Source organism: Peromyscus californicus, unplaced genomic scaffold (assembly GCF_007827085.1).
Source record: "Peromyscus californicus insignis strain IS unplaced genomic scaffold, ASM782708v3 Scaffold_4__1_contigs__length_199733344, whole genome shotgun sequence".
NCBI lineage: Eukaryota > Metazoa > Chordata > Mammalia > Rodentia > Cricetidae > Peromyscus > Peromyscus californicus.
The window spans coordinates 76,382,179-76,409,286 of NW_026294562.1; the positions used below are offsets into that span (position 1 = coordinate 76,382,179).

Sequence of the window (27,108 nt, forward strand, 5' to 3'; positions counted from 1 at the left end):
GCCAATTGCTGACTTCCCTCCTGAGGTATAGTCTCTAGCTACAGCACCCATTTAGGGTGGCCTCAAGAATCCAGAGGCTGTAGAGAGCAAATTCCAGATCTCTAGGGAATGCCCACTGGAGGTTTGGGATGCCCAAGCTGGCCATTCATGGTATCCTTCCTTCCACAACCCAGCAGCAGGCTGCACAGAGCCCCGCCAAATGCCTGCACATTTCAGAGGCCATGGTTGGTGCAGATGCAGAAGGGTTGGGTAAACTGTATTCGGTTCTACCATGGTGGTCATAGACTGTTTGCCCTAGCCGTTCCAGGGTGGCCCTGAGCATCTATCTGCCTAGCTTGCTGGAATTTTCTTTTTCTGGGCTTCACCCAGACCTTTCCAGAGACCCTCAAGCTTCCATCACGCATTGCTGTTGCTTTCCTGGAGTAGGGAGGCTTCAGCTCTGCAGGCTCCTTTCACTTGAAACCCTACGCGGTACCCTTGCAGCCGCCCCAAACTTAAGACCTGTCTCCTTAACCCATCTATGCTGCTCAGGATGCCTCCTCCCAGTCCTCACTGGTCGGTCTCACAAACCCAGGTCTCTGCCAGGATCCCCCGGTGACCGTTGGACGGGAGGGGCCGAGGACTTAGGAAGGGGGTGCCCCACCAGGAGGTGCGCGTGAGAAAGGGCAGGGAGGGGGCACGAGTGGTCCCCGGGCCGGTTACCCAGGTAACACGGGGCCTGGCACGAGGTTCCCTTGGGCTGTCCGGGAGGGGCAGGAGGCGTGCTAGGGGCGGGGGCGGCGCGGCAGCAGTGCAGCTTAGGGGAGGGGACCAGAGAAGAAGGGCCGAGCAAACCGGGAGGAGAAGGAGGGGAGATCCGCCGCCTCCCTTCATTGCTCACAGACTTGTTCCCTCCCGGTCTGCGGCTGCTGCAGCGGCAGTGGCGGCGGGACGTAGGAGCAGTCCCGAGGCTGGCAGCGGATGAGACTGGGACGGACTGAGGCCGCCGGTAGGAGTGGACGACAGACAGCTGGGTGGCATGGGAATGCAGGTGCCAGGCGAACTAGAGGGTGGTGCTGGGTGCGCCATGCCATCGGGAGAGGATCCCCTCCCCCTCAGCTTCTCTGAAGGCAACAAGGGAACCCCTAAAAGAAGGGCTGAGAAGGGATGCACAAGATGATGCCAGGTCTCTCCAGAAAGGGGCGGGGAGGAAGGGGGGCATTTGAGCCCAAATGCGCAGCAAGAAAACCCGCACTGCTCAGGTGGTGCCCGGAAAAGAAGGGAAGGGTACAAAAGGAGCAGAATGTGTGGGGTTGTCTGTCCGTCTGTCTGTTGGAGTGTCTGTTCTATGCACAGGTTTTGATGAGCCGGGGTACCTTCGAGGTGGGGTCTGAGAGTCTGGATCTTGTTGGGTGTGTTGGATGGATCCAGGAACAGACCTCGAGCGGTTCTGTTTAGAAAAGGGTTTATCTTCCCAGGGCTCTCTCTAAGCAGACGTGAGGTAGAACACTTCTCCACCAAGGGTGTCCCACCTCAAAGCAAAGGAAACTCCAACTTTTCCTCCTCTCCCTAGGGACAGCACAGGCTAGCCTCGGCCTGTGGTGATGCCAGCCCCTCTTCCCTCCTCACCAAGACTGTCTCCTCCTCTTCCAGGATCTGCCAGTGGCACTGCTGTTTCCCCACGGGCCCTCTCCTATCTCCCTTCTCTAAGATGGCAGCCAGCAGCTCTGAGGTCTCTGAGATGAAGGGGGTAGAAGATAGTTCCAAGACCCAGACAGAAGGACCTGGCCATTCTGAAGCTGGACTCGGTCCTGTCCAGGTTGTAGCAGAGATTCCAGACCAGCCAGAGGCCCTTCAGTCAGGCCCAGATATCACGGCAGCCCCTGTGGACTCAGGACCTAAGGCTGAGCTGGCCCCAGAAACCACAGAGACCCCAGTTGAGGCCCCAGAAACAGTCCAGGCCACAGACCTCAGCTTAAACCCAGGAGAAGAACCCAAGGCCAGCCCCAGCCCCAAAGACGAATGCCAAGAGCCAGCATCCAAACCAGATGTGAACAAAGAGGCTGCAGCAGATCAGGGATCTGAGCAGCAGTCTGCAGCCCCTCCTGAGCCAATCTCAGAGCCTGCTTTCCAGTTAAACACCCAGGCAGACCCTCAGCCAACTTCCCAGCCTGCTCCTAAGCTACCCCTCCAGCCAGAGGCCCCCACCCAAGAGGACCCTGCCACTGAGGTCCCGACAGAGAGTATAGGCGAAAAGCAAGAAAATGGAGCGGTGGTTCCCCTTCAGGCTGGCGATGGGGAAGAGGGTCCAGCCCCCCAGCCTCATTCACCACCCTCAACCAAAACAGCACCAGCCAACGGGGCCCCTCCCCGGGTGCTCCAGAAGCTGGCCGAGGAGGACAGAAAAGGAAGGGGTCATAGTGGGCATCCAGGGTCTCCTCGAGGGAGCCTGAGCCGCCATCCCAGCTCCCAGCTGGCGGGGCCTGGGGTGGAAGGGGGTGATGGCACCCAGAAACCTCGGGACTACATCATCCTTGCCATCCTGTCCTGCTTCTGCCCCATGTGGCCTGTCAACATTGTGGCCTTCGCTTATGCCGTCATGGTGAGCCCCAAGGGACCCTGGGCCAGGCATTTTGTGGCTCCCAGCTTCCTGCCAGTGTCAGAATAGAGCCCCAGTAACGACACCTTCCCTCACCTCTCTCTGCATGGATCCCACTTGCCCGGTTGCTGGGCCTTTGCTTGCCTCTCCCCAGGATCTAACCCTCCAAGCCACTCCTGCCCTAACCCCTTCAGGCGGGAGGGGAGGAGAAAGGTGTTTCAGACAACCTTGCTGACCTGTGCCCTCTTCCTCCTGCACTCCCAATCCTCCTTCCTTTCTTAACCCCATGGGGCTGACCTCCTTCCTCTGGACTCTCTCACCTGGTCCCTGCTGGGCTGGCTCCTGCTGACCTGGGCCATGATACCTCCAAACCCCTCACCCTCACCCCAGTCCCGGAACAGCCTGCAGCAGGGGGACGTGGATGGGGCTCAGCGTCTGGGCCGAGTAGCCAAGCTCTTAAGCATCGTGGCGCTGGTAGGGGGGGTCCTCATCATCATCGCCTCCTGCGTCATCAACTTGGGCGGTGAGTGGGGGTCGGGGACAGGAAAGGGAGGAGTGGAAGGGTTGACAAGGGCAGCTTTACTAACCCCTGACCCTGCTCTCTCCTGTCTGTCCTCCCTGTTCCTTTGTGTCTCCCTGTCTCCTTCCCTGTCTGTCTGTCCCTCTCCTCTCCCACAGTGTATAAGTGAGGGGCTCTGCCCTGCATTCCAAGACTTTTCTTCCTGTTGGGAGCTGTCTTGGGTCCATCCCTACCCTGGGGGAAGCCCAGTCCATGGCCCTGGCCCCCATCCCTAGGGACCAAGGGAGCCTGAGCAGCCTTGTTTACAGCCTCTTCCCTGCTCCTGCATCCTGCCAGGCTCCCCTGCCAGGCTTAGGCTCCCTTTCTCCCTGCACTTTGGCCTGCGAATCTCCCCTCCTGCCTCTTGACCTCCCCAACCCTGCACTCTGAAAAACCTCTCTGCACTTCTGGAAGCCTTCCTGAACATCTAAATTGTATTCTGCACCTCTGCATCTCTCCCAGCACCCCACCCCACCCCACCCCCAGCACTTCTTCCTGCCTCTGGAATCCTCTGAACCTTAATTAACCCTGACCTCCTACCTTTCATTGTCTTGGTACCTAGCCCATTCTTTTCTTCCCTTCCTTCCCATCTTTTCCCCTTGCCCCTCCCCTGACCCCTTCTCAGCTTCCCTGAGCATCTTCACTCTCTGCCGCCATTTATTCTGCAAAAACTGCAGTATTAGGTCAGGCTGAGGGAGGACTGCCTAGCTAGAGGCTCTGACTGTTCTCTACTGGGGACCACCCGGGCCCAGACCGTACTCCGACCCCAATCCCTAAGGTGCCTATTGGGTCGAAAAGTTGGCAAGCCAGGCCTCACCTGGGGGACTTGCACAAGGGTGGGAGTCCTCCTTCTGAACATCAGGGGAGGAAGGAGTGCCGCAGCGGCCGCAGGGTCAGCCTGAGTTGACCTGCCCATTTGGGCTTTTTGACCTCAGCGTTTCTTGTTTGAAGGTCTGAGGAGTTTGGGCCATTCACTTGCTTTGTGGACAGTAAAATTAAAAAAGAAAAAGAGGGAAAAAAAAAAAGGACCAAAGTTCTCAGCTGCGGGGAGCGAGAGAGGGTTGGGGGAGCTCTGTAATTATTCTCTGAGAGGATGAGGGAGGTTTGCACGCGACAGCCCTCTGAGGAGGCAGGGAGCCAGCTGTGATGCATTTCGGAGTTGGTGGGGGTTTTTTGTTTCCTTTCTTTCAAAAAAAAAGTTGGGGGAAACTAAACTTCCTTTAAAAAATCAAACTGAGTCTCCCTTTTTGTATGCTGAATGCTGCATGATTCTAAAACACCAATAAACAGAATGCATGAGACTCGCCTCAGTTGGTCCCTCTGTTGGTTTGCAGTCAAGGGACTGCTTTCTGGCAGGCCCTAGTGGGCGAAATACGCATGCGCTGCCGCAGTGGCCATCTTTAGTGTGGGTCGAAGCTAGCGATGCCTACGGGCCTCTCTGCGCATGCGCAAGCCTCCTGTTTCCTCTTTCGAGTAGCTTTGATTACAGTGGAGTCTCCGCGCGCCATTTCTCTGCGCCTGCGTGCTGCGACCGTGCGCAGCCTGGGAGGCGGGTTTTAGCTCCAGGTTTGTACCGCCGCCGAGTGGACGCGAACTAGGTCTGCGAGGTCCAAGGAAATGACTCCCGTCCAGGTGTTGGAGAGGGCGATGTGAAAGCGAGAAAGCAGGCCCCTCCCTTTCCGTCTCCGAGCGTGGTTTCCGCGGGTCCCCGGGAACGGCAGGATTCTGGATTTGGATCCGTGGGGTGGGGTCTGTCCGGGCCGGGATCTGAGCGCCCCCTCCTGGGGACGGTGCCGTGGCCGCAGTCAGTGTTGGGCTGCCTGGAGATTTCGTACACCCCAGTGGATCTCAGCCCTTCGGGGGGAGGCGCCCTGGTTTGGTACTCCAGACTCCCCTATTTTGCTGGGCTTTTCTAGTACTCTATGTCCTTGGGCCATGGAACCATTGCAGGCAGCACAGCGGCGCCTCTGTCTGAAGAAGGGGAAGTGACTTCCGGCCTCCAGGCTCTGGCGGTGGAGGACACCGGAGGTCCCTCTGTCTCGGCTAGTAAGGCCGAGGAAGAGGGGCAAGGAGGTCAGGAGGAGGCCGGGCGTGAGGGATCCAGGGCCGAGGAGGCTCTAGACGCTCCCAGCGCTGCGGGCGACGAGCGCGCCGAGGGAGAATCCGAAGACTGGTGCGTGCCCTGCAGCGATGAGGAGGTGGAGCTGCCGGCCAATGGGCAGTCCTGGATGCCCCCGCCCTCCGAAATCCAGCGACTCTACGAACTGCTGGCTGCCCAAGGTACTCTGGAGCTTCAAGCGGAGATCCTGCCCCGCCGGCCGCCTACTCCTGAAGCCCAGAGTGAAGAGGAGAGATCAGATGAGGAGCCAGAGGCCAAAGAGGAGGAGGAGGAAAAGTGAGGCCATAACTTTACACGTTGTCCCGGGACTAATCTCCTGAGCACAGGAACTGGAGGGAGGGAAGAGCAGGAAAGGATGCACCAGCAGGCTGGGGTATACCAGTAGGCGTTTGGGAGGGCCTCCCTCACCCTTTCATTCTCTGTTCACCCTCTCTCAGGCCGCACATGCCTACAGAATTTGACTTTGATGATGAGCCAATGACACCAAAGGACTCACTGATTGACAGAAGACGTACGCCAGGTACGAGTAGGAGGGAAGAACTGATGGGAGGTACAGGAAGGAGCATACACACCGGGGCAGGGTATCTCTGGCTTAGGTCAGTGCCTACTTCCCTGTAAGAGACCCACAGACCTTCTTCCTGTCAAGTTTCCTGTTCCTTTCGTCTTATTGCCAGAAGTCCAAAGCCTCCTGGTCAGTATTCTCTAGAACACAATTGTGTAGTGCTGTGTACATCACCAAGAACTGATGCGCTATCCCAGCCCACGTGACTTCCTAGAATTCACTCTCCTTGAGTTCTCTTCCACCTGGTCAAGTTCCATTAGCTCTGCATCTGCAGATCTACCTTTAACCCCAGCTCTCTCTTGCTCGACGGTTTCCACAGTTCTGACTGGTCTCCCTGCTGCTGGTCTCAGCAGCCAGAGCGGTCCTTTTAAGTGAAGTCCTGTCATTTCTATGCTTGTGGTCCTGCAGAGGATTCTGTTACAGGGAGGAAGAGCATGTCCAGGGAGAATCTGAGTCGTGTGTCCTCTGTCCCCACCCCAGTGCCCCAGGACCTTTGCGTACATGCGTGCGTGCGTGCGTGCGTGCGTGCGTGTGTGTGTGTGTGTGTGTGTGTGTGTGTCCCCGCTAGGTATGTTCAGTAGCCATAGCATTATGGGTGCCGTCATCCTGTGTGTGGCCCAGCCCTAAGCATTAGCTGCTCTGTGCTGAGGCCCAAAATGCATGTGTTCAACAAGATCTATAAGTGTAGGGGTGGAAGGTACTCACTACCTCAATCCTGTCCCGTTTTCTACCTTAGGAAGCTCAGCCCGGAGTCAGAAACGTGAGGCCCGTCTGGATAAGGTCCTCTCGGACATGAAGCGACATAAGAAACTAGAAGAGCAGATCCTTCGGACTGGGAGAGACCTCTTCAGCTTAGACTCAGAGAGCCCCAGCCCTGCCAGCCCTCCACTCCGATCCTCGGGGAATAGCCTCTTTCCCCGGCAGCGGAAGTACTGACTCGTGCTGCCATGGCCTACAGGTGCAGACTGTTTCCACTGGGCGTGGCCAGCCTTTCCCAGCCCAGGCTCTGGGGAACTTGTCACAGGAAAAAGCCTCAAGCTCACAGCTCAGTGCCTTGCAGGAAAGTGTGTGTTCTGTTGAATGTCTGTTTGCAGTTCTGAGCTGGATTTGCTGAGTCTAATAAAAGATGCAGAATGATCTTCTCTTAGCAGAGACTGCCACTGAACCCAGGCAATTGTTCTCACTTGGGCAGAGGCAGAACTGTATTCCTCCACATTGGAATATTGAAGCCAGATAGGGCAGAGGTGTACCCAGCCATCATCTGACCAACCTCCCCTCCCGTTAGGTCCTCTGACCCTTTCTAGTCTCAGTCCAGTCCCACCATTTAGTACCGAAGCAGATTGCTGAGTATGGACCGAACTGCAGTGTCTGGAGCTGCACCCCAGAGGAGGAAAAGATCCAGTTGCAGGGCCCTTTAAATATTCAGGCTCCGCCCCTGCCTGCCCAGCCCTTTCGGGAAGTCATCCCTGGTGTTGGTGAGGGGAATTCCTGACTTGCGGGCCTGCAGCAGCCAGCTACACTGCTAAATGTGAGTACTGCATCGCGACCCTGCCGGGACTCCCAGACTCCAGTCCAGGAGTCGGTGTCTGCCTCACTGGCTCTCTAGTGCTCCTGCTTTCCAGCGGCTTTTCTGGGGCAGTAACGCCTTAGCCACAAAGGGCAGGAAGGAGGGCCTTGGTAGCTCTTCCTTGGGAGGTTTCACTTTCTAGTTTTCTGGGTTTTCAAACACCCTGCCATGTCCTCATCCCCCAACACCTCCAACCTCCCGACATCAGGATCTCACAGAAGATTGGAGGTGAGGGGGTCCTTTTGTCAGGCCCAGTTACACACATTTATTAACTACTTGCTTGGGATGCTGAAGCAGAAGGATGCCTTGAGCCCTGGAGCTCCAAGCCAACTTAGACACATAGTGAGACCCCCCCCCCCCATCTTTTTGCTTCTGTTTTATTTATTTGACTTCTGTTTTTATGAGAAAAGGTCTCATATTTCCTAAGTGCTTTTAACTCTGTGTAGCCCAGGATGACCTTGAACATCTGTTCCTCTTGCCTCGCCTCCTGAATGAATGCTGACATAGATGTATGCCACCACTATCAGTTTTATTCAGTGCTGGGGATCGAACCTGGAGTTTCATGTATTTTAGGCGGAGACTCTGCAAACTGATGGATTGGGTGTGACTCAGTGTTGCGAGTAACTGCATACCTCAGACCCTGTTTTTGGCCCCTAGCACACTTCCTTAAAAAAACAAACCAACGGGGGATCCTGGCCAGACACAGTTCACACCTCTAATCCCAGCACTTGGGCGGCTGAGGCAAGAGGGTCTCCAGAGGTTTGAGACCAGCCTGAGTTACATAGTGCCACCACAGCCTGAGCGACAGCATAAGATCCTGTCTCAAATAACAAAAGCCAATTAGCGAACGTTCCAGCCTCCATTCAGGCTCCATCTCTGGTCTTACTTCCCTGCCCTTACTCCCAGGGACCTGGGCTCTGCTTTCTGTTGAATGATGGGCATGTGAATTGACCCCCTCGATTCCCTTCTCTGTCAGTTGTAGAGGCTTTCCTGCTGCCCTGTGCAGGGCTGTGCCAACTATGGGCCCTGGCCACTCACTTGAGAACTGGCGAGCAGGATGATCATAAGAGTAGCTTAATTTGCAAAAGGTGCAGAGTTCAGTGAGAACAGGCATCTTTGGGGGAAGAGGACGTGAACAGTAGTAAGCTCAAATGGACAACCAGCCTAAGATTCTGGGGACTTGGGAACTCTGGCTGGAGCCCAACTCTGGTAGGAGAAGGTGGTTGAGGCAGCTGTTCCTAATGCCCTCTGCTTCCTGCCTGAGGACCCTTGGGACAGGGAAGAGAGGCTCTCCCGGAAACTCTCTACCAATACCTTTGGCACATAGGGTATCCACCCTGCTCTGAGGTGGGGCAGTTGGGCAAGACAGTTACTACCTTGAGTGCTTGGGTGCTCAGACTTCCTGTGGTGTGTGCCATACTCTCAGCTTCTTGTGTAGCAGAGGTTGGTCACTGGCTCAGGTTATAGAAAACCTTCACCTTTGAATGTCCCTTGGTGCCATTTCCTGGACAGCAACAGCCCCACCCATATCCTCTATGTCCCATGGCCTCGCAAGCCATACTGCCGTAGTGATGACCCAGGGCAAGCCTGATCTACTTCAAGAGCAGAATGACTGAGCTTGACCTTGGCATCTTAGGCCACAATGAGTCAATAAAAGATATTTAACGTGGTGGGTTGGGTTCCAAGTAGGAGTTGGTGGTGAGGGTTATGCCTCAGATACAAGTTCCAGAATTTTCCTGTAAACCTTGATCCTACAGATCCTAAGTAAGGCCTGGGAGACAGTATGGATAGGATTAAATGTCAGCCAGACGCCAGGTATGAGAGCTTAAGCCACTGGTCCCATCTACTCGGGAAACAAAGGAGTTCAAGGCTAGCCTACCAGTAAAATAAGACTCCTCTTAAAAACCAAAGTGGGCCTTAGAGAGATACCTCTGTGCCTTAGAGGGCTTGCTGCTCAGAGGATCGGAGTTGGGTTGCCAGTACCCACACTGGGAGGCTCACGAGTGCTTTAACTCCATGGGCTCTGATAACCTCTCCTGGTTTCCATGGGCACCTGCACACATGTACACACACACTGAGAAAAGTTAAAAAAAGAAGTCCCAGGCAAGTCTTGTCCAGGAGAGAAAACTTGTCTCTCGATCAGAGGTTCCAAGCCCACTTCCAGTCTACACACTTCACCTTTGACAACTGGCATTCATTTGTAACATCTTGGGGACAGAGTTCTGGGCTGGCAGAGCAGCTTGGCACATGGTGAGGCCACCGAGCTGTCCCCTATCACAAAGTGGCCTAGCTGGGCCACAGTTCATGTTAATTAAGAGTTTCTTCTTCTGGGGTCTCATTCTGGCCTTCCCTAGTCTGGCATGCCTGTGCTACAGTATTGGGGTGTAGTCTGCCACTCCAGGCCTAGGTTGGTTAAGATTTTCTTTAAGAGGGGCTAGCCAGATTGCCACCAAGCCTCACTGATGACCTGAGTTCAAGCCCCAGAACTAACACGGTGGAAGGTGAGGTCCCGGAGGGAGAGTGCCTGCTTGTGCTGAACGTTCACCTTTTCTCAAACCCAAAGTGGACAGCGATCTCGTGGCTGGGCTGGGGCACTGCTTTCACTTTCACTGTCTGCCCTGTCCAGACCCAGCGAGCAGAGCTGGGGACAAAGGGAGCTACTTGAAGCTAGCCAGGGGAGGGACTGGCAAATGAATGAAGTTTCTGACTGTGGTGTCACCGGCCTATAATCTCAGCACTGGGAGGTGTGTATAACGAAAAGAAAATGAGGAGGCTCCAGGTTGGTGGGGGGACAGGTTTATTTTTGGAATAAACCTGAGAAGGGTTCTTATCAGAGAAGGCAGGAAAGTGAACTTCGGTAGTGTTAGTGCTTAAACTAGAAAATGCGCGAGTTGTGACGTCAGCATGACGCTGGGCAGTTGGAACTGTTAGCCACAGGAGAGAGGCTATTCAAACCAGAATGCTACCACACGGCCGGGATGAGGCTGGAAAGGGTCGGGGTGTCGTTCTCCTGAAGGCAGATTAGGATTCAGGGTCATTGTCACTCAACCTCACAGTCACCTTAGTGCTACCCTGGAGCGGATACCCACCAGAGAAAGGAGGGCAAGTCTCTGCACTCCAGATGCAGTCTGATTTGATTTGATTTGACTTGATTGTTGAACTTGGTGTGCTTCCGATGGATCCTCCCACCAGGCAGTGGTGGTGCAAGCCTCAGGAGGCAGAGGCAGTTGGATCTGTGTAGCATGAATCTTAAAAGGTCTTATTAATAAAAACAAATCCGAGGCTAGGTATTGGGGTGAACGCTGGAAGATCAGAGAAGCAGAACAAGCCACAGCCACCTCACCTTGCCAGTTCCTCAGCTGATCCTGTTTCCTCAGACTGGAAGCCTCTGTGTCCTCATCCAAATGGATCTCAGCTGAACTGCTGCTCAAATCCTAAAAGCTTAACCAGCCTCAAGTTCCTGGTCCTCATGCCTTAGATCTGTGAGTTCAAGGCCAGCCTGGTGTACAGAGCAAGTTCCAGGACAGCCAGGGCTACACACAGAGAAACTCTGTCTCAAAAAACAAACAAAAAGATGAGTTCCCCGCCCCCCCAAACATGTAGCTTCAGGATAGCCACTTTTTCCGTCCCGCAGAGGAAGTTCCGTTGCTAGTGGTGGTTCAGAGCCGAGGCTGCGATGGCAGAACCCTGACAGAATGACCTTTCCTGCTGTTGAGGTTTTGTTTTGGTTCTTAGAGACAGGGTTTCCCTGTGTAGCCTTGACTGCCCTGAAACTTTGTTTATAGACCAGGCTGGCCTCGAACTCAGAGATCTCTACCTACCTGAGCCTCCCAAGCCGTGGAATTAACAGCACACCTGGTTCTGTTGAGGTTTGAGATAGTGTCAGACTGTACCTTCAGCTACCGGGAAACTTGTTACCTAACTCAGTCCTTCAAACTGCAGTCCCTCCCTTCCTACTTCCTAAATGCTGGATGACAGGCATGATCCCCTGGACCCAGCTTTCCCCCACACCCTGACATCGCTCTGTGTGACCCAGGCTAGCCTGAACTAGTGGGGTCACCTTCACCTCCAGAGGGCCTTTCAGTCTTTTAGACATTGTGAGAACTTTGGAAAATTTCGGTGCTCAGACCCTACCCTGTGCCCCCAAATCCAAATCCCCAGATTTACAGGGCTTCAAGAGCCTCCAGGGGAGATGGCTCAGCAGCTAAGAGCTGGTCCTGCTCCTGCAGAGGACCTGGGTTCAACTCGCAGCACTCACATGCACATACCCACACACAGACATATCCAAGAGCCCTTTATCACTGGCTTATATATTGTTTATTTTGAGACAAGGTCTCATTATGTAGCCCTGGTTGGCCCAGAACTCACTATGTAGACCAAGCTGGCCTCCATCTCACGGAGACCTTCCCACCTCTGTCTCCCAAATACCGAGATTAAAGGCAAGTGCCACCACACCCAGCATACCGCTGTCTTTTGAGGCCCTTGACTTAACAAATAAAAAGCTGGAACTAACTGCACATATCATCTAGTAAGCCACGAGAGTCCGAGACTTGTCACAAATACAGTGTTGGGGGCTCAAGGGCCATGCGGGCTCCAAGGGAATTGACTGGTGGTCTTAGTGCAGGGCACAGCTGTGGGCATGGTAGGGAGTGGACCGGGAAGTGGAATGGAACCTTGTACTGAAGCAGGGGCTTGGCCTCGGAACAAAGCCGGAACCTAGCCTGATTAGCTTTGAGGAAGGCTCTTGCTGAGTCACTGAGCTGGGAGAGGCTCTCAGGCCCCCTGACTGTTCCCAGCTGGGGTGACAGATGGTGGAGAGGCCTCAGTCTTGGGTAGTGGAGCATTGTACGATGAGGAGCCAATAGAGGCTGTGCCTGGTAGCTACTCCCACCTCAGAAGACTTTCTACAGTACCCTTCTTCCGGGTGGGGCTTCCAAACCCTGCTGGCATCCCAGGCCCTTCCTCTTGTCCCATCTGGTTTCCTGGCCTTCTTCCTTTCAATGGACCTGCAGAGGAGCCCCTGGAGAGACGCTTCAACTGTGGGAAAGCCTCTGCATTGCTGTGCCTCTAGGGCTGGGTTAGGTTGGTGCAAGACTTAGCTCCTTCCTCACCCACAGACAAGTGAGAGTTAAGCCCTAATGCCAGGTGGGGAAGGAGGCCCCAGCCACACCCCTCACTGCCTTAGGAAAATTGGGCCTTGGGCGGTGTCTATTCCTATACTGGTGAAAAGCCAGGCTTGGCTCTGGTGCTTTCTCTACAAAGATGTCATCACAGTGCTGGGAAAAGACCGTCAGTCATCCCAATTTTGTAACTGAGGAGGCAGATAACAGAACAAAGGACTTGTCTAAGGTCACCCATCAAAAGAGAGGAGCTGGGTGTTGGTGGCAAACACCTTTGATCCCAGCAATCAGGAGGCAGAGGCAGGTGGATCTCTGAGTTCAAGACCAGCCTGGTCTACAGAGCAAGTTCCAGGACAGCCAGGGCTACACAGAGAACCAATTAAAAAAAAAAAAAAAGTTAGGGAGAGTTAAAGTCACAGTTTAGGTGGCCCCAACCTTATGGAGTCTTGAACGCTGCTCTCCTCGAGCAGGGCTCCGATTTCATATCCTGGAGCAGTTAGCATAGAGGCAAAGCGCAGTCACATGAGCTAGGAGGGCTCAGGGCAGAAGGATGAGAGTAGGCACAGAGTCTGGAAGTCAGAAGTCGATCTCTGAGACTGGAAAAGCTACCCTCCTGAGAAGTAGGGAGCTTAGCCTCCTGTGGAAAAGGAGCTCAGGACAACGTCTAGGTCAAATCCCAACATGGCTGTCATGTTAAAGAAAGAGGCAGTGTGTTAGTTCCTGTGTGTGTCACAAGGACAAAAGCAGCTTCAGGAAGGACTTGAGCTTTTCACCGTTTGAGGTTGCAGTCACCATGCCTAATGGCATGGCAGCAGGATTCTGAGGCAACAGGTCACACGGTACCCACTGGGTATCAGGAAACAGCCGGATGCCACTGCTCAGCTCAGCTTGCTTTCTCCTTTTGATCCAGTGTGAGCCCCCAGCCCTTGGAGTGATGGTCGGGCTTGGTCTTCCCACGTCAGTGAGCCTCATCTAGAAAATTCCCGCATAGCCATGCCCTGGGCATTGTCTCCTAAGTGACTGTAGACACTGTCAAGTTGGCGGTGTTAACCAGCACAAGTGACATTGTGTCCCTCTCCTGTGGGAAGCAAAGCGGACAAGCCGGGGAGAGGACTCCGTTTAAAGTGCTTGTCGTTCAAGGGATAGGGCCTGAGTTCGGTCCCAGCACCTAAATAAAAGCTAAACACTGTGACTGTCGCCCGACTGGGGATGTGAAGACAGACAAAGCCCTGGAGCTGGCTGGCCGGCTAGCCTGCTGGCAAGCCACAGGTCCTCCTGAGAGGAGTTTGGTTGTCTCAAAAACAAAAACAAAAAACAAACCAAGGTGGGACAGGAGAGATGAGGCAAAGGTCCTTCCTGCTAAGCCTGACAAACCAGAGTTTGACCCACACGGTGGAAGGAAAGAACCAACTTTTCTCCCATCGGTTGTCTTATGATTTCCACAGGCACGCTACGGCACACGTACCTGCTAAATAAAATTTATAATTTAACAGTTTTCCCAAAAAAAAGGGTAGATGTCACCTGAAGATAACACCCCAGGGTGACCTCCACACGCACCTGTACACACCCCAAACAACAAACAAAAACCTTTCATCCTGTGTGGTTTGTTTTGGTGGTGTCTTTTTGTCCTGACATAGGGTCTCCTGTAACCCAGGCTGGCCTCACACTTGCTGTGTGACTAAAGGTAACTTTATACTCCTGAGTCTCTTCTGCCTTCTGCGTGCTGGGACTGCAGATGGAAGCCACCACACCAGTCCATGTGGTGCTAGAAGTCGAACCCAGGGCTTCAGGCATGATAGGTAACCACTCGACCACCTGAGCCACATCCCTGCTTCAACCCAAGGCTTCTGAATCCAGGTCCCTAACCAATGTTGCCAGTGTTTGTAATTACCTTTAGAGAAAGAAAAGACCAGCCGGGGATATAGCTCAGTGCCAGAAAGAGTTTGTCTAGCATTTGTGAAATTCAATCCTCAGTTCTGTCAGAACAATTCAAAATCGTAACAACAATAATAAAAAATTTTTTAAAAGAATCAAATGTTGCCTCAGGGCTCTAGTCCCAATAACACCTCATCTTGTGTGACCCTGAATGACTCATGGTCTCTATCTAAGTCACAGCTACTTAGAGCTATAGTATCCAAATGCAAAATGGCATCAGCCAGCCACAATGGCCTATTCAAATTAAAATTTAAATTTTTTTCCCATGTGGGAGACTGAGCCTTGGGCCTAGTGCTCTGTTGGTGAGCCACACTGCTAGCCCCTCAAATTAAAATAAAAATTTTTCCTGGGGATGTGTCTTAGTTTACTTTCTGTTGATGTGATAAAACATGATGAAGAAACATAACTTGGGAGAGGGAAAGGTTTATTACATCTTGTAGGTTAGATTCCATCATCTCCATCATCGGGGAAGTCTGGGCAGGGAACCTGGAGGCAGGACCTGAAGCAGGGGCCATGAAGGCATGCTGCTTACTGGCTTGCTCCTGGTGACTTGCTCAGCCCACTTTCTTTTTTTTTGTTTGTTTGTTTTTGTTTTTTTTTCGAGACAGGGTTTCTCTGTGTAGCTTTGGTGCCTGTCCTGGATCTCTCTCTGTAGCCCAGGCTGGCCTCGAACTCACAGATATCCGCCTGACTCTGCCTCCTGAGTGCTGGGATTAAAGGTGTGCGCCACCACCGCCCGGCTTCAGCCCACTTTCTTTTTTTTTTTTTTTTTTTTTTTTTTTTTTTTTTTTTGGTTTCTCGAGACAGGGTTTCTCTGTGTAGCTTTGCGCCTTTTCCTGGAACTCACTTGGTAGCCCAGGCTGGCCTTGAACTCACAGAGATCCGCCTGTCAGCCCACTTTCTTAACCACCCGGGACCACCTGTCCAGGGGTGGTACTGTCCCCAGTGCCTTGGGCCCTCCTCTACCAATTAGCAATCAAGAAATTGCCCCACAGGCCTGCCCACAAGCAGTTTGATGGGGATTTTCTCGATTGCAGTTCTTTAGTTCTTCCCTTTTGACGCCAGCTTATGTTAAGTTGACAAAACCCTGACCAGGGCAGGATGTAGTGCAGCTCAGTGGTCGAGCACTTGGCCCAGCTTGTGCAAGGAAGCACAAAGGTCACATTCTCAACACTGAAAAAAGCAAAAATGGTTTGCCCAAGCATGGTGGAGCATGCATGTAACTCCAGCACTCAGGAGGCTGAAGCTGGAAGACGGAGAATTTAAAACCAGTCTGCGCTAAATGACAAGATTCATTATCCCCCCCAAAAAAGCAACACTTTATTTTCTCAGATGCACTAGCCACATTCCAGATGTTCAGTAGAAGCACATATAGCTAGTCTACAGACAGAAGACAGAATATTTCCAGGCTCTGGAGAGATGGCTCAGCAGTTCAGAACACTTGCTACTCTTGCAGGGACAGGACTTTGTTCCCAGCAACTGATAATAAGCAGCCCACAACTGCCTGTGTTTCTAGCTCCAGGAAATCCAAAGCTTTCTTGTGTTCTCTACAGGCACGTGTGTGTGTGTGTGTGTGTGTGTGTGTGTGTGTGTGTGTGTGTGTGTACACACTCAGAAGAAAGGAAGGAAGGGAGGGAGGGAGGGAGGAAGGAGAAAGTTCAGGTATAGTTTCTGGGTCAAGGCTCTGTATTGCCAAGCAAACTTAATTGCCTTTTTCTGACTCGACGGACTTGTCCAATGTCCAAGGGGTGCTAGGTATAAAGATGGGCAGGGATAAGGGTGTGTAACGTTCACAAATAAGCCAAGCACTGAGTGAAATCACCTGGATTCAAAGGTAAAAAAATGGAGTGGGTGGATACCAAGTACCACCATTTGCCTGTTCGGAAGGGGGAGGGGTGCAGACAGACGTCTGAATACAGCCAGGCCTTCCTGAGTCATGGAATAAAAAGCTGCTTGACCCTGGAAGAGCCAGCAAGCTTCCCAGAGCCATGGCTCCCTGGTGTGTGCAGGACAAAGCTGCATAGTTGCTTCCTGGAGTGATCTGCTCTCTCAGCTTGGCCTGGCTGCCTGGTGCACCTTAGGAACTGGGAACCTTCCATCTACAGGTAGTGTGTGGAGGGAGTGGCCTGGAGTGAGGGAAAGGTGGCAGTACCTCTGGGCTTTGTGGGTAACTGAAGCAAGCAGAGGTGAGGTCTGGTATGGGGATAAGAAAAGGAGAAGCAGGTAAGGCAGAGCTGGCCTTCATTCCAAGAGACTGAGTCAGGAGGACCATGAGCTCAGAGTCAGCCTAAGCTATAGAGCCGGACTATCTCAGAAGTGGGGGCAAGGCAGGAGGAGGAGGAGGAGGAGGAGGAGGAGGAGGAGGAGGAGGAGGAGGAGGAGGAGGAGGAGGAGTTGAGGAGGAGGAGGAGGAGGAGGAGGAGCACTGAGAGATGGCTCAGAGGTTAAGAATGCTTGCAGAGGACCCAAGTTTGAGTCCCAGCACCTGTGGGAGACCAGCTCCCACATTTATTTACCCCAGGAACTCTTGAGGAGTGAGGAATAAGATTTAGATAGAAATAGAGAGGAGAGAAACAGATAGAAACACAGGATAGCCTCGGGAGGGCCTGGATCCTTATCCACCAGCCCAGAACTTTATTCCGAAGGACCTTTTAAAAAATGCCAAGGGGCAGGGCAAAGGACCTCCCCCTTGCTAGACACAGCCAAGTGTAGACCCTTTCACACACCTGGTACTCAGGCCCGTGGTCCAATCATCCCCTTATGCCGTCCTGCTGGGTAAAGTCACCAGGAAACCTAAATGGGCTCCAACAAGCGCCCAACATTGGGTATCTCACAGTCACCTCTAACTCTGACTCCAGGGCATCTGATACCCTCTTCTGACCCCTGTGGGGCACCAGGTACACATGAAGTGTACATACATACATCCAAGTAAAACATTCATACACATAAAGTAAATCATATATATCCATATATATAAAGCATACACACACACACACACACACACACACACACACACACACACACACACACACAGGGGCTGGAGCAATGGCTCAGCAGTTGAGCACTTACTACTCTTGAGGAGGACCCAAATTCAGTTCCCAGCACCCATGTGGTGGCTCACTCTAAGGGCTCCTGCATGCAAGCACATGGTGCACATAAATTCATGCGAGCTAATACACATGACATAAAATAAAATATTTTACTTTTTAAAAAGCAGAAGAGGAGGAGGAAGTGGGAGTAGGGTGAAGAAGGGGATGATTGGGGGAGCTGGAGAGGGGAGGCCATCTTTGAACTGCCCTGCTTTGTCCCAAATGCCCTGTGTTTATCTTTTGTCTTCTCTACCTGTCCTTCTCCATGCTGCAATCAGGTTTTCCCGGGGCGTGGGATTCACCATGGCAACCACAGCAACTGAAGAGGCCATCATCCGCATCCCCCCATACCACTACATCCATGTGCTGGACCAAAACAGCAATGTGTCCCGTGTGGAGGTTGGACCAAAGACCTACATCCGGCAGGACAATGAGAGGTTGGTGTAGAGCTGTCCCAGCTGAGGAGAGCCTGGCTGGCAGGAATGACCCTTGCCTAGGTGACTTACTATGTCCTTTGGAACAGCATCCCTGGTCCTCACACCCTTTCTTACATTACTACAGGGTACTATTTGCCCCGGTACGCATGGTGACAGTTCCCCCACGCCACTACTGCATAGTGGCCAACCCTGTGTCCCGGGACGCCCAGAGCTTGGTGTTATTTGACACCACAGGGCAAGTTCGGCTTCGCCATGCTGACCAAGAGATCCGACTGGCCCAGGACCCCTTCCCCCTGTACCCAGGGGAAGTGCTGGAAAAGGTACTTGGCTTTTCCTTCCTCGAGCCAACTCTCCGCCTGCCCTGCCGCTTGCTATTGCTAGGGGCTCCTGCTGCCCTCCCGTGGGAAAACAAAGGGCCTGTGGGCGGGGTTAAGGAGGAGGGATGTTTATGGATTCTCACCCGGGGCAAAGTTGACTCACTGCCCCTTCACCCCCACTGCCCTGCTCTCCACACACACCTCAGACAGACTTACCCTCACGTCACAAGATCCATCCCTAGATGCCTGTGACTGTTACCATCATCACAGCCAGACCCTCATCCATGTTGCCCTCAGCCTGAGCTCCCAAGCAAGGGAATCTACTGCCATTTCTTTAATAGTTCTACCTTTGCCTGCATGGTGTTTTATACCTTTAAACTGACTTTCTCTACAGACCAGTGCCTTTTATGTTATCATTACATTTTATTTACTTATTTATTTGGGGGCTGGGGTGTGCATGCATGCTACCAATGGCACGTGGAGGTCAGAGGACAACTTGCAGGAGTCAGTTCTTTCCTTCCATCACGTGGGTCCTGGGGTTGAACTCAGGTCATCAGGCTCGGCAGCAATCGCCTTTACCACTGAGCGATCTCGCCAGCTCACTTTTAAATTTTCCCCTTTTTGCTGTGCTAAGGATAGAACTCAGGGCATTGCGTATGCTAGACAAGTGCTCTATATCCACCAGCCCTAATCAGTGCCTTTCGCTCTTGAGTGCCTAATAGCATGACTCCGGGAGAGCGTAGAGATGCACACAGCTGGGGAGAAGGAGGATGTAGAGAAATAATGAGGGGTCAGTGAGATGGCGCAGCAGGTAAAAGCATTTGCTGCATCAGCCTGTCAACCTGAGATCCATCCCCCAGACCTGAGGTGGGAAGAGAACTGACTCCCGTAAGTTATCTCAGACTTCCAGACGTGCATGGTAATTCATGCACATCAACACACACACACACACACACACACACACACACACACACACACACACACAGAAGAGAAATAAAAAAATGTAATGAAACTAAAAATAATGAGAAATGATTAAGACAGCAATCATTAAAGAATCTGAGTGGAAGCAGGGCAGTGGTGGCACATGCCTTTAATCCCAGCACTCAGAGGCAGAGGCAGGTGGAGTTCTGTGAGTTCAAGGCCAGCTTGGGCTACAGAGGGAGTCCAGGACAGCCAGGGCTACATAGTGAGACACTGTCTAGAAAAAAAAGAAAAGAAAACAAACAAATAAAAATCTATACGCTTGCTCACCTCTGACTAGCTGAGTCCCGCCCTGGGTGAGGAGTGCTTGAAGTAGTGAGAACAGATCTTCAGAAGTCCCGGTATTGGCGAAATTATTAAGGCCACTCCACGTAGTTAAAAGGAGATTTATTTAATGGTGTAACTTACAAATTAAGGGATAGGTAGGTCGCAGGGTCTGGGGAAGGTGTATTGCAGTCCATCGGTGTTCTCTGGAGCTCTGCTTGGCCCACCTCCACCATCCAGGGTCCCGGAACAGAGAGAGCGCTGGCCCATCCAGATCTCGGGTCTCCAGGCGCCTCCTTTGTAGGTCTCCAGACCCCCGCCTTGTAGGCGTGACAGTTGCCAAAGTCTCAATGGGGGTTAGAACTTCCAGATCAAAGCTGGAATGGCTACCCACTACATCTCCCCCTTTTTGTCTAAATAAGAAAGTTCTAACCTAATACAAGACTATATACAAAGGAATGGTTATCAAATATTGTCCAGGAATAATGAGGGATAATGACCTAGATAAGATGGAACTACAACCAATGCAAACAATATCAAGCAAGAAACACATACTAAAGTCCAGAGAAGTATAGAGCATAGGTAAATGGCACGTTACAAAGATCATTCCAAAAGGTGTCCTATCCTAAAGAACCTGAATCTAATACTTAATATGTTCTATCTACTAAGTTGTAACTATAACTGCTAGTCTTCAGTCCCATCAAAGACCTGAGAAGGAATATAATGGTACCTGAGAAATGGTAGATGGATGCAAGCAACTTTCAGGAATCTTGCAAGAGTAGACAGAGACAGCTGGCAGCCTGGACAGTCACATAATGTTTCTCAGCATTGTTGGTGCATTTAAATTGTCTACAGGCCTAAAGTATCTGACAGACCATTTTCAGAAGCAGGAATTCTGAAAGACCATTTTACCCTGTCTTGGCAGAGTACATTGGTCGCTAGAGAATCTTTTTCTGTAAGCCTTCATTGCTCTCTCTTAAAGCCTGTATCAGTCCCAATAATGACTCATCTTTGTTCTTGTTATTAAACCAGTGTTTGAACACTGTGTGAATTATTACGATGAATGCCAAAATGGTACAGGCCAGATATGCCTTAGGAAGGTCGTATATTTCCAGGAAGATGTCATTCATCATACAGGCAAAAAGGTTTTTAAATTCTTGTGAGGTAATGTTGTCAGCCATATTACAAGAATTACTCAAAATTTGTTAGTCAATTTTAAGGTGTAAAATTGTCAGGTACTTTTACTTGAAACAATATGCTTACCTTTTGTGGTTTTCGAGGGTGTAGTAGCACTTTTCAGCCAGCAGGTGGCGTTGGTACAGCTCCAAAGCAGGGCCTGCTGGTGATCTTGGCTGACTGCAGCTCGCTGGAGTCAAGATGGCGGGAGCCGGAGCTGGCGTTGGCACTCAGGAAGGCGCTGGCACTCAGGAAGCCGGGGAGTGCCTCTTTCGCTGGTCTCGGGGCTAAGCTAGGGAACTGAGACTGGACTAGCTGCTCCCTTTTTCGGGAATGGAACCGTGTAGGCGTGCCCTGGTTATATGGAACTTTGTAGGTGGGTTTAGGTACCCCGCTAGCCGGGGAGGAGGCTGAGGGTGGGAGCCACCCAGGCCTTTGGAATTTGCCCCACGTTGGGCGCCAAATATTGGCGAAATTATTAAGGCCACTCCACGTAGTTAAAAGGAGATTTATTTAATGGTGTAACTTACAAGTTAAGGGATAGGTAGGTCACAGGGTCTGGGGAAGGTGTATCGCATTCCAGCGGTGTTCTCTGGAGCTCTGCTTGGGCCACCTCCACCATCCAGGGTCCCGGAACAGAGAGAGCGCAGGCCCATCCAGATCTCAGGTCCCCAGGCCCCTCCCTTGGCCCCGCCTTGTAGACAGTTGCCGAAGTCTCAATGGGGGTTGGAACTTCCAGATCAAAGCTGGAATGGCTACCCACTACACCCCGGGGCCTCAGCAGCAAAGCTGCCTGTACCTGCCTCAATTTCACCCCCTTCCCCTACAGACTCCCAGAGATGGTCCATCCTCTCCCACTCAGACCAGGAGTGCTGGGCTGTCACAGAGAAGGCCCTCCCATCTTCAGTCACTATTCACACTCTTCCATGCTGCCACCTTCTCTGAGGCTGGCAGCATTTGCTGATGGCATGAGGGGCATTTTCTGATTCAGCCTCCTCCTTAGCCGTGGCCATGAGAGCAGCTTGGCCTACAACTTCCCTTTTGTTTTGTTTGCTCCTTTGTTCTTGCTTTTGCTTTGTTTTTGAGACAGGGTTTTACCTTACCATGTAACCCTGGCTTGCCTAGAACTCTCTATGTAGACCACCCTGGCCTTGAACTTGTGGCAGTCCTCATGCCACAGGCTCCCAAGTGCTAGGATTACAGATCTATAGTACCACATCCAACTCCAGGTATTTAAAAAAAAACCAGACTATTTGATGATGATGTTGATGATGATGATGATGATGATGGTGATGATGGTGATGATGGTGATGATGGTGTGTGTGTGTGTGTGTGTGTGTGTGTGTGTGTGTGTGTGTGTGTGTGTTAGCATGAATTGACAGGGTACATGTGCAGCTCAGAGAATAACTTGTGGGTCCCAGGGATCAAACTTCGGATGGTCAGGCTTAGCTGTGAGTGCCGTTACACACTGAGTCACCTTTCCAGCTCCCCCAGATTTTTGTTTTATTTTGAGACGGTAGTCCTGGCTGGTCAGAAGGCAAAGATCCACTTGCCTATGGTTCCCAAGTGTGGGGATTAAAGGAGTGTGCCATTGCACCTGGCTTCCCCCAGATTTTTTAGAAACTAATGAGACTTGCCAGGTGGGAGGGTGTGCACATTAGTTCTTTGAAGGCTTTTACTATTGGCCTGTGGATCTGTTTCCCAGCTGTCTATGGCTTTCTTTCTCCTGTCCGCTTTTTCTTAGCAACGTGTGCTTGATGTCTCTAAGTTACTCCTTCACAAACCCCTCTGGCTCCACATCCCACTCCACTGAACTTCCTCTGGCAAAGCCCTAAGACAAGCCAGGCGTGGTGGTACCTGCCTGTCATCCCAGCCTTTGAGAGGCAGAGGCAGGAGTTCTAGGCCGGCCTGTGTCCACATTGTCCCTGTCCCTGCTGCTTTCATAGTCTGTCCTCAGCCTCCTGTGCACCCCCGTGTTCCTGTGTCCTTAACCACTCAGGGCTGACGTACAGGACTGTTGGCTGCGGCAGGGAGTGCTCTTCTAGAACAGCCTCATTTCAGACATCCGAACCCCCCAGTTCTCTTCTTCCGTGTTCTCAGTATTGATTAGGGACATCACTGGGTAACCAGGTGCCCAAACTAAACACCTGCAGGGCCATGGGGGACAAACTGGAAAGAATCAGTGCGGGCAGCCAGTGGACTGTTAGGAAGGTGTTACTGTCATCCTAATAGTTTGAACGGGGAACGTGGCGGGGAGACACCATGCTTTGTGATGCAGCAGACAGGAAGTGCCGCTGAGGTGTGCTGGCATGTGCCTTGGGGAGCAGAGGCAGGAAGGTGGTGATTTGAGGACAGCCTAGGCTAGACAGAAGCTGTTATGGGGTCTGCCTCTCTCCAGTCCAGTGTGAGGCCAGGGGGTAAAGTGACGGCCCACCTTCTGCAGCCCAGGCCAGTCTGTCATGGGGAACGCGGGCATTACTTGGGCTCATGTGTTGACTCCATTTGTCAACAGCTGTGTGGACTTGCCCCACCCCCAACATGTCTGAACCTCTTTCTTTCCTGCCTGTTTTAGAATATTTTCAAAGACCAAATCGAGTCGTTTTTGTAAAGACATTTCTACAAACTTTCAAGTTGGTCAGTTTTTGTAAGTCCTCCCCTCCCTGCTGGTTGGAATCCTGTGAACATGAGGCAAACTGAAAGCAATGCCACAAGATTAAAATCTGCTTTGTATAGCACTTACTATAGTCCTGCTCCCCCCCCTCTCTCTCTGTCTTTCTGTCTCTCTCTCTCTCTCTCTCTCTCTATCTATCTATCTCTCTCTCTGTCTCTCTCTCTCCCTCTCTCTCTCCCCCCCCCCTCTCTCTCTCTGAGACAGGGTCTCAGTAGTCTAGGCTGACCTAGGATTTGCTGTGTAATTGAGGAGGGTCTTGACTTCTGCTCCTCTTGCTGGCATTTCTCAGGTGCTGTGGTTATAGGCTCATGCCACTATGCCCAGCTTTACATTTGTACTTTCAAATTTCTTCTAGAGCAGAGGTTCTCAACCTTCCGAACACCGCGCCGCGATCCTTTAATACAGTTCCTCATGTTGTAGTAACTCCCAATCATAAAATTATTTCATTACTCCTTTGTAGCTTGAGTTTTCCTGACTGGCCCACAGTCAGGACAAATCTCTGACACCCGCCAGTCCCACAGCCGCTCAAACCCAACCAAGTAAACACAGAGACTTATATTGGTTACAAACTGTATGGCCGTGGCAGGCTTCTTGCTAACTGTTCTTACAGCTTAAATTAATCCATTTCTATTAATCTATACCTTGCCACGTGGCTTGTGGCTTACCGGTACTTTACATCTTCCTTGTCCTGATGGCGGCTCGCAGTGTCTCTCTGACTCAGCCTTCCACTTCCCAGGTTTATTCTCCTCCTTGTCCCGCCTATACTTCCTGCCTGGCCATGGGCCAATCAGTGATTTATTTATTGACCAATCAGCAACACATTTGACATACAGACCATCCCACAGTACTCCTTCATAACTGTAATTTTGCCACTGTTAAGTGTTGTAATGTAAATATCTGATATATTCCTGAATATATTCACGTGATAGTCACAACCCCCAGGTTGAGAACTGCTGTTCTAGAGCATCCGTGCAAACCAGGTCCTGTAATTGTCCTTGTTCAGCTTCCTGATGTCTCCCCGATTCTCCCACCAGTTCTCCTCACTCTTGTCCTCGATAGATGACAGTGTTCTTGGCTCCTCAGTGGTGACCTCCTCACTAGTTCTTCAGATCAGATGGCCTTGGGCCCACCCCTACCTTATATATTCCACTGTGGTTTTAATGGAGATGCACCAAGATGGATGCTGTGGAGCTGGATGTGTGGCTCAGTGATAGAGTACTGGTTCAGCATTCTCCGGCCCCGATTTGATCCACAGCAGTGTGGACCTCCCAAAGACTGAGGCTGTGGACTCTGATCTCCAGAGTATCAGGTTTGAACCCTGGGATCACAGCTCAGACACCGCATGACCCTTTCCTTGTAGGACATCACCCCGCTGCAGGTGGTTCTGCCCAACACTGCCCTGCATCTTAAGGCCTTGCTGGACTTTGAGGATAAGAATGGAGACAAGATCATGGCAGGGGACGAGTGGTTGTTTGAGGGACCTGGTGAGTTACGTCTCCGTCTCTTGAGCTGTGTCTGGGCCGGGGCTTCCTGTCCTCAGGACCCTGCCTTCCTACAGTGACCCTGATGTCTCTGACTGTGGGCACTGGCTTCCTCCTCCTTCCCCAGGCACCTACATCCCCCGGAAGGAAGTGGAGGTCGTGGAGATCATTCAGGCCACAGTCATCAAACAGAACCAGGCACTGCGGCTGAGGGCGCGCAAGGAATGTTTTGACAGGGAAGGCAAGGAGAGGGTGACAGGTGAGGTCAACAACGGGCACTGCTGCTGGGTGGGCAGGAAGGGCTCCCTGCAGGGGAGGCAAGAGGAATCATGTGAGGCCTGGGCAGGGTTCTGTGTGTGTGTGTGTGTGTGTGTGTGTGGTGTGTGTGTGTGTGTGTGTCTGTCTGTCTGTCTGTCTGTCTGTCTCTGTGGGGGTTTTTGTTTTGGTTTGGTTTTTTGGTTTTTTGGTTTTTCGAGACAGGGTTTCTCTGTAGCCCAGGCTGGCCTCGAACTCACAGAGATCCGCCTGGCTCTGCCTCCCGAGTGCTGGGATTAAAGGCGTGCGCCACCACCGCCCGGCCTGTCTCTGTCTTTCATTGTTTGTTCTTATTGTTGGTTTTTCTTTCTTTTTTCATTTTTCTTTAAGAAATTTTCTACTCACTCTACATACCACCCACAGATCCCACCTCCTCCTACCCCCCCTTATTGTTGATTTTAAAAAATATATCATCACCCTATTTTTATATGTATGAGTGTTTTATATATGTCTGTGCGCCACTTTCATGCCCGGTGCCCATGGAGGTCAGAAGAGGGTGTCTGATCCCCTGGAACTGGAGTAACAGGCAGTTGTGAGCCACCATGTGGGTGCTGGGAATTGAACCCAAGCCCTCTGGAAGAAGAGCCAGTGCTCTTAACCTCTGAGCCAGGTAAGAGGTTGCCCAGGTCTATTGTTTTTGAGACAGTGTCTCATGTAGCCCTGACCTGGTATTCATCATGTAGTCCAGGATGGCTTCAAACTCACGGCAACCCTTCTGCCTAAGCTTCCTGACTGCGGGATTATAAGTGCATTGTTGTTTGGTTTTTCGAGACAGGGTTTCTCTGTCTAGCCCTGGCTGTCCTGGAACTCGCTCTGTAGACCAGGCTGGCCTCGAACTCACAGATCCACCTGCTTCTGCCTCCCGAGTGCTGGGATTAAAGAAGTGTGCCACCACACCCAGCTACCCTCCCCACTCTTTACCCTAAACTGTGGGCAGTGGCTACCTCTTACCTGGTTCTAGATCAAAAAGTGAGATGTTCAAATACATCGACCCGATGTTGGTTCAAAATGATGGATGGTATTTTATTTAGGCCCCTGACAGCTGTGAGAGCCTGCTGTCCCATTTTCTGCATGGCAAGACTGAAGCCCTTGCCCAGGGTATGTGACCAGGCAGGGTGAGACTGTGTGGCTTGCTGCTCCAATAAACAACATGACACTCACAGGCCTAGTAGGGGGCCTTCTGCCCATTGCAGGAGAATGGAAAATCAAGTCTTTGGTGCTTAGAGACAGCATCGCAGGCTGGAGCTGGAGCGGTGACTTGGCATTCTAGAAATGCCTTTGTAGTTTTTTGGGTTTTGCCTTTTGAGACGGGTCTCCCTATGTAGCCTCGGCTGTCCAAAAACTCCTGATCCTCCCACCTTAACCTCAGGAGTGCTGGGGTTATGGGTATGTGCCACCAGGCCCCGCCTCTAAAAGGCTGTTGTTGTTTTAATTCTTCTGGGATAGAGGTTACTTTCCCTCTGGCCTCATAGAAAAGAGTGGCTGTAAGGACCTTGTCAGGCGCTCAACCCCGGAGTGTGGGGCGGTGGCATTTCTTTGGTCCTGTCACCTAGGCTGTGTGGAGAAGCCATGGTGGGAGGCTAGCTGTGCTGACTCCTCCTTCCTGCTCACGCCCCAGGTGAGGAGTGGCTGGTCCGATCCGTGGGCGCTTATCTCCCGGCTGTGTTTGAAGAGGTGCTGGATCTGGTGGACGCTGTGATCCTTACAGAAAAGGTCTGTGCTCTGGATGTGGGTTAGGGAATTGGCTAGGCAGTGCTCAGAGAGGCAGACAATGTGCCAGGAAAGGAGAAGCAGCAGCCCTAAGGTCATAGGTCAGATCTCCAGAGGACAGCCCTGGAGCATCCTCCAGGGTAGGTGGGCATTGGCCCTGAGAACTGGGACCAGTTAGGGGCCTATGGTATTCCCAAATCCAAGGTGCTGGCAGAGGGAAGGTGGTG

At 52.0% G+C, this 27,108-nt stretch overlaps 3 protein-coding genes across 3 annotated transcripts in view; all 3 read left to right on the forward strand.

Moving 5' to 3' along the window:
* The first annotated feature begins 822 nt into the window (after positions 1–822).
* Prrt2 (proline rich transmembrane protein 2) lies at positions 823–4,443 on the forward strand. Its single transcript, XM_052714666.1, has 4 exons — positions 823–988; positions 1,633–2,581; positions 2,969–3,101; positions 3,257–4,443. The coding sequence occupies exons 2-4, from the start codon at positions 1,691–1,693 to the stop codon at positions 3,265–3,267; spliced, it is 1,035 nt and encodes a 344-aa protein (XP_052570626.1). The 5' UTR covers positions 823–988; positions 1,633–1,690; the 3' UTR covers positions 3,268–4,443.
* A 123-nt stretch (positions 4,444–4,566) lies between these two features.
* Positions 4,567–6,965, forward strand: Pagr1 (PAXIP1 associated glutamate rich protein 1). Its single transcript, XM_052714667.1, has 3 exons — positions 4,567–5,532; positions 5,694–5,776; positions 6,555–6,965. The coding sequence occupies exons 1-3, from the start codon at positions 5,060–5,062 to the stop codon at positions 6,752–6,754; spliced, it is 756 nt and encodes a 251-aa protein (XP_052570627.1). The 5' UTR covers positions 4,567–5,059; the 3' UTR covers positions 6,755–6,965.
* Positions 6,966–7,075: 110 nt separating this feature from the next.
* Mvp (major vault protein) overlaps positions 7,076–27,108 on the forward strand; it is a 29,736-nt gene continuing 9,703 nt past the window's right edge. The window contains exons 1-6 of the mRNA XM_052714658.1: positions 7,076–7,346; positions 17,808–17,966; positions 18,091–18,286; positions 24,736–24,859; positions 24,984–25,115; positions 26,790–26,884. Coding sequence (XP_052570618.1) covers positions 7,345–7,346; positions 17,808–17,966; positions 18,091–18,286; positions 24,736–24,859; positions 24,984–25,115; positions 26,790–26,884 — 708 coding nt within the window. The 5' untranslated portion in view covers positions 7,076–7,344. The remainder of the gene's footprint in view (positions 7,347–17,807; positions 17,967–18,090; positions 18,287–24,735; positions 24,860–24,983; positions 25,116–26,789; positions 26,885–27,108) is intronic.

Coding starts and splice junctions, on each gene's coding strand:
- Prrt2 (XM_052714666.1), top strand. CDS start 1,691: ATGGCAGCCAGCAGCTCTGAGGTCTCTGAGATGAAGGGGGTAGAAGAT. Junction 2,582..2,968: donor CCTTCGCTTATGCCGTCATG/GTGAGCCCCAAG, acceptor CCCTCACCCCAG/TCCCGGAACAGCCTGCAGCA.
- Pagr1 (XM_052714667.1), top strand. CDS start 5,060: ATGTCCTTGGGCCATGGAACCATTGCAGGCAGCACAGCGGCGCCTCTG. Junction 5,533..5,693: donor AAAGAGGAGGAGGAGGAAAA/GTGAGGCCATAA, acceptor ACCCTCTCTCAG/GCCGCACATGCCTACAGAAT. Junction 5,777..6,554: donor TGACAGAAGACGTACGCCAG/GTACGAGTAGGA, acceptor TTTCTACCTTAG/GAAGCTCAGCCCGGAGTCAG.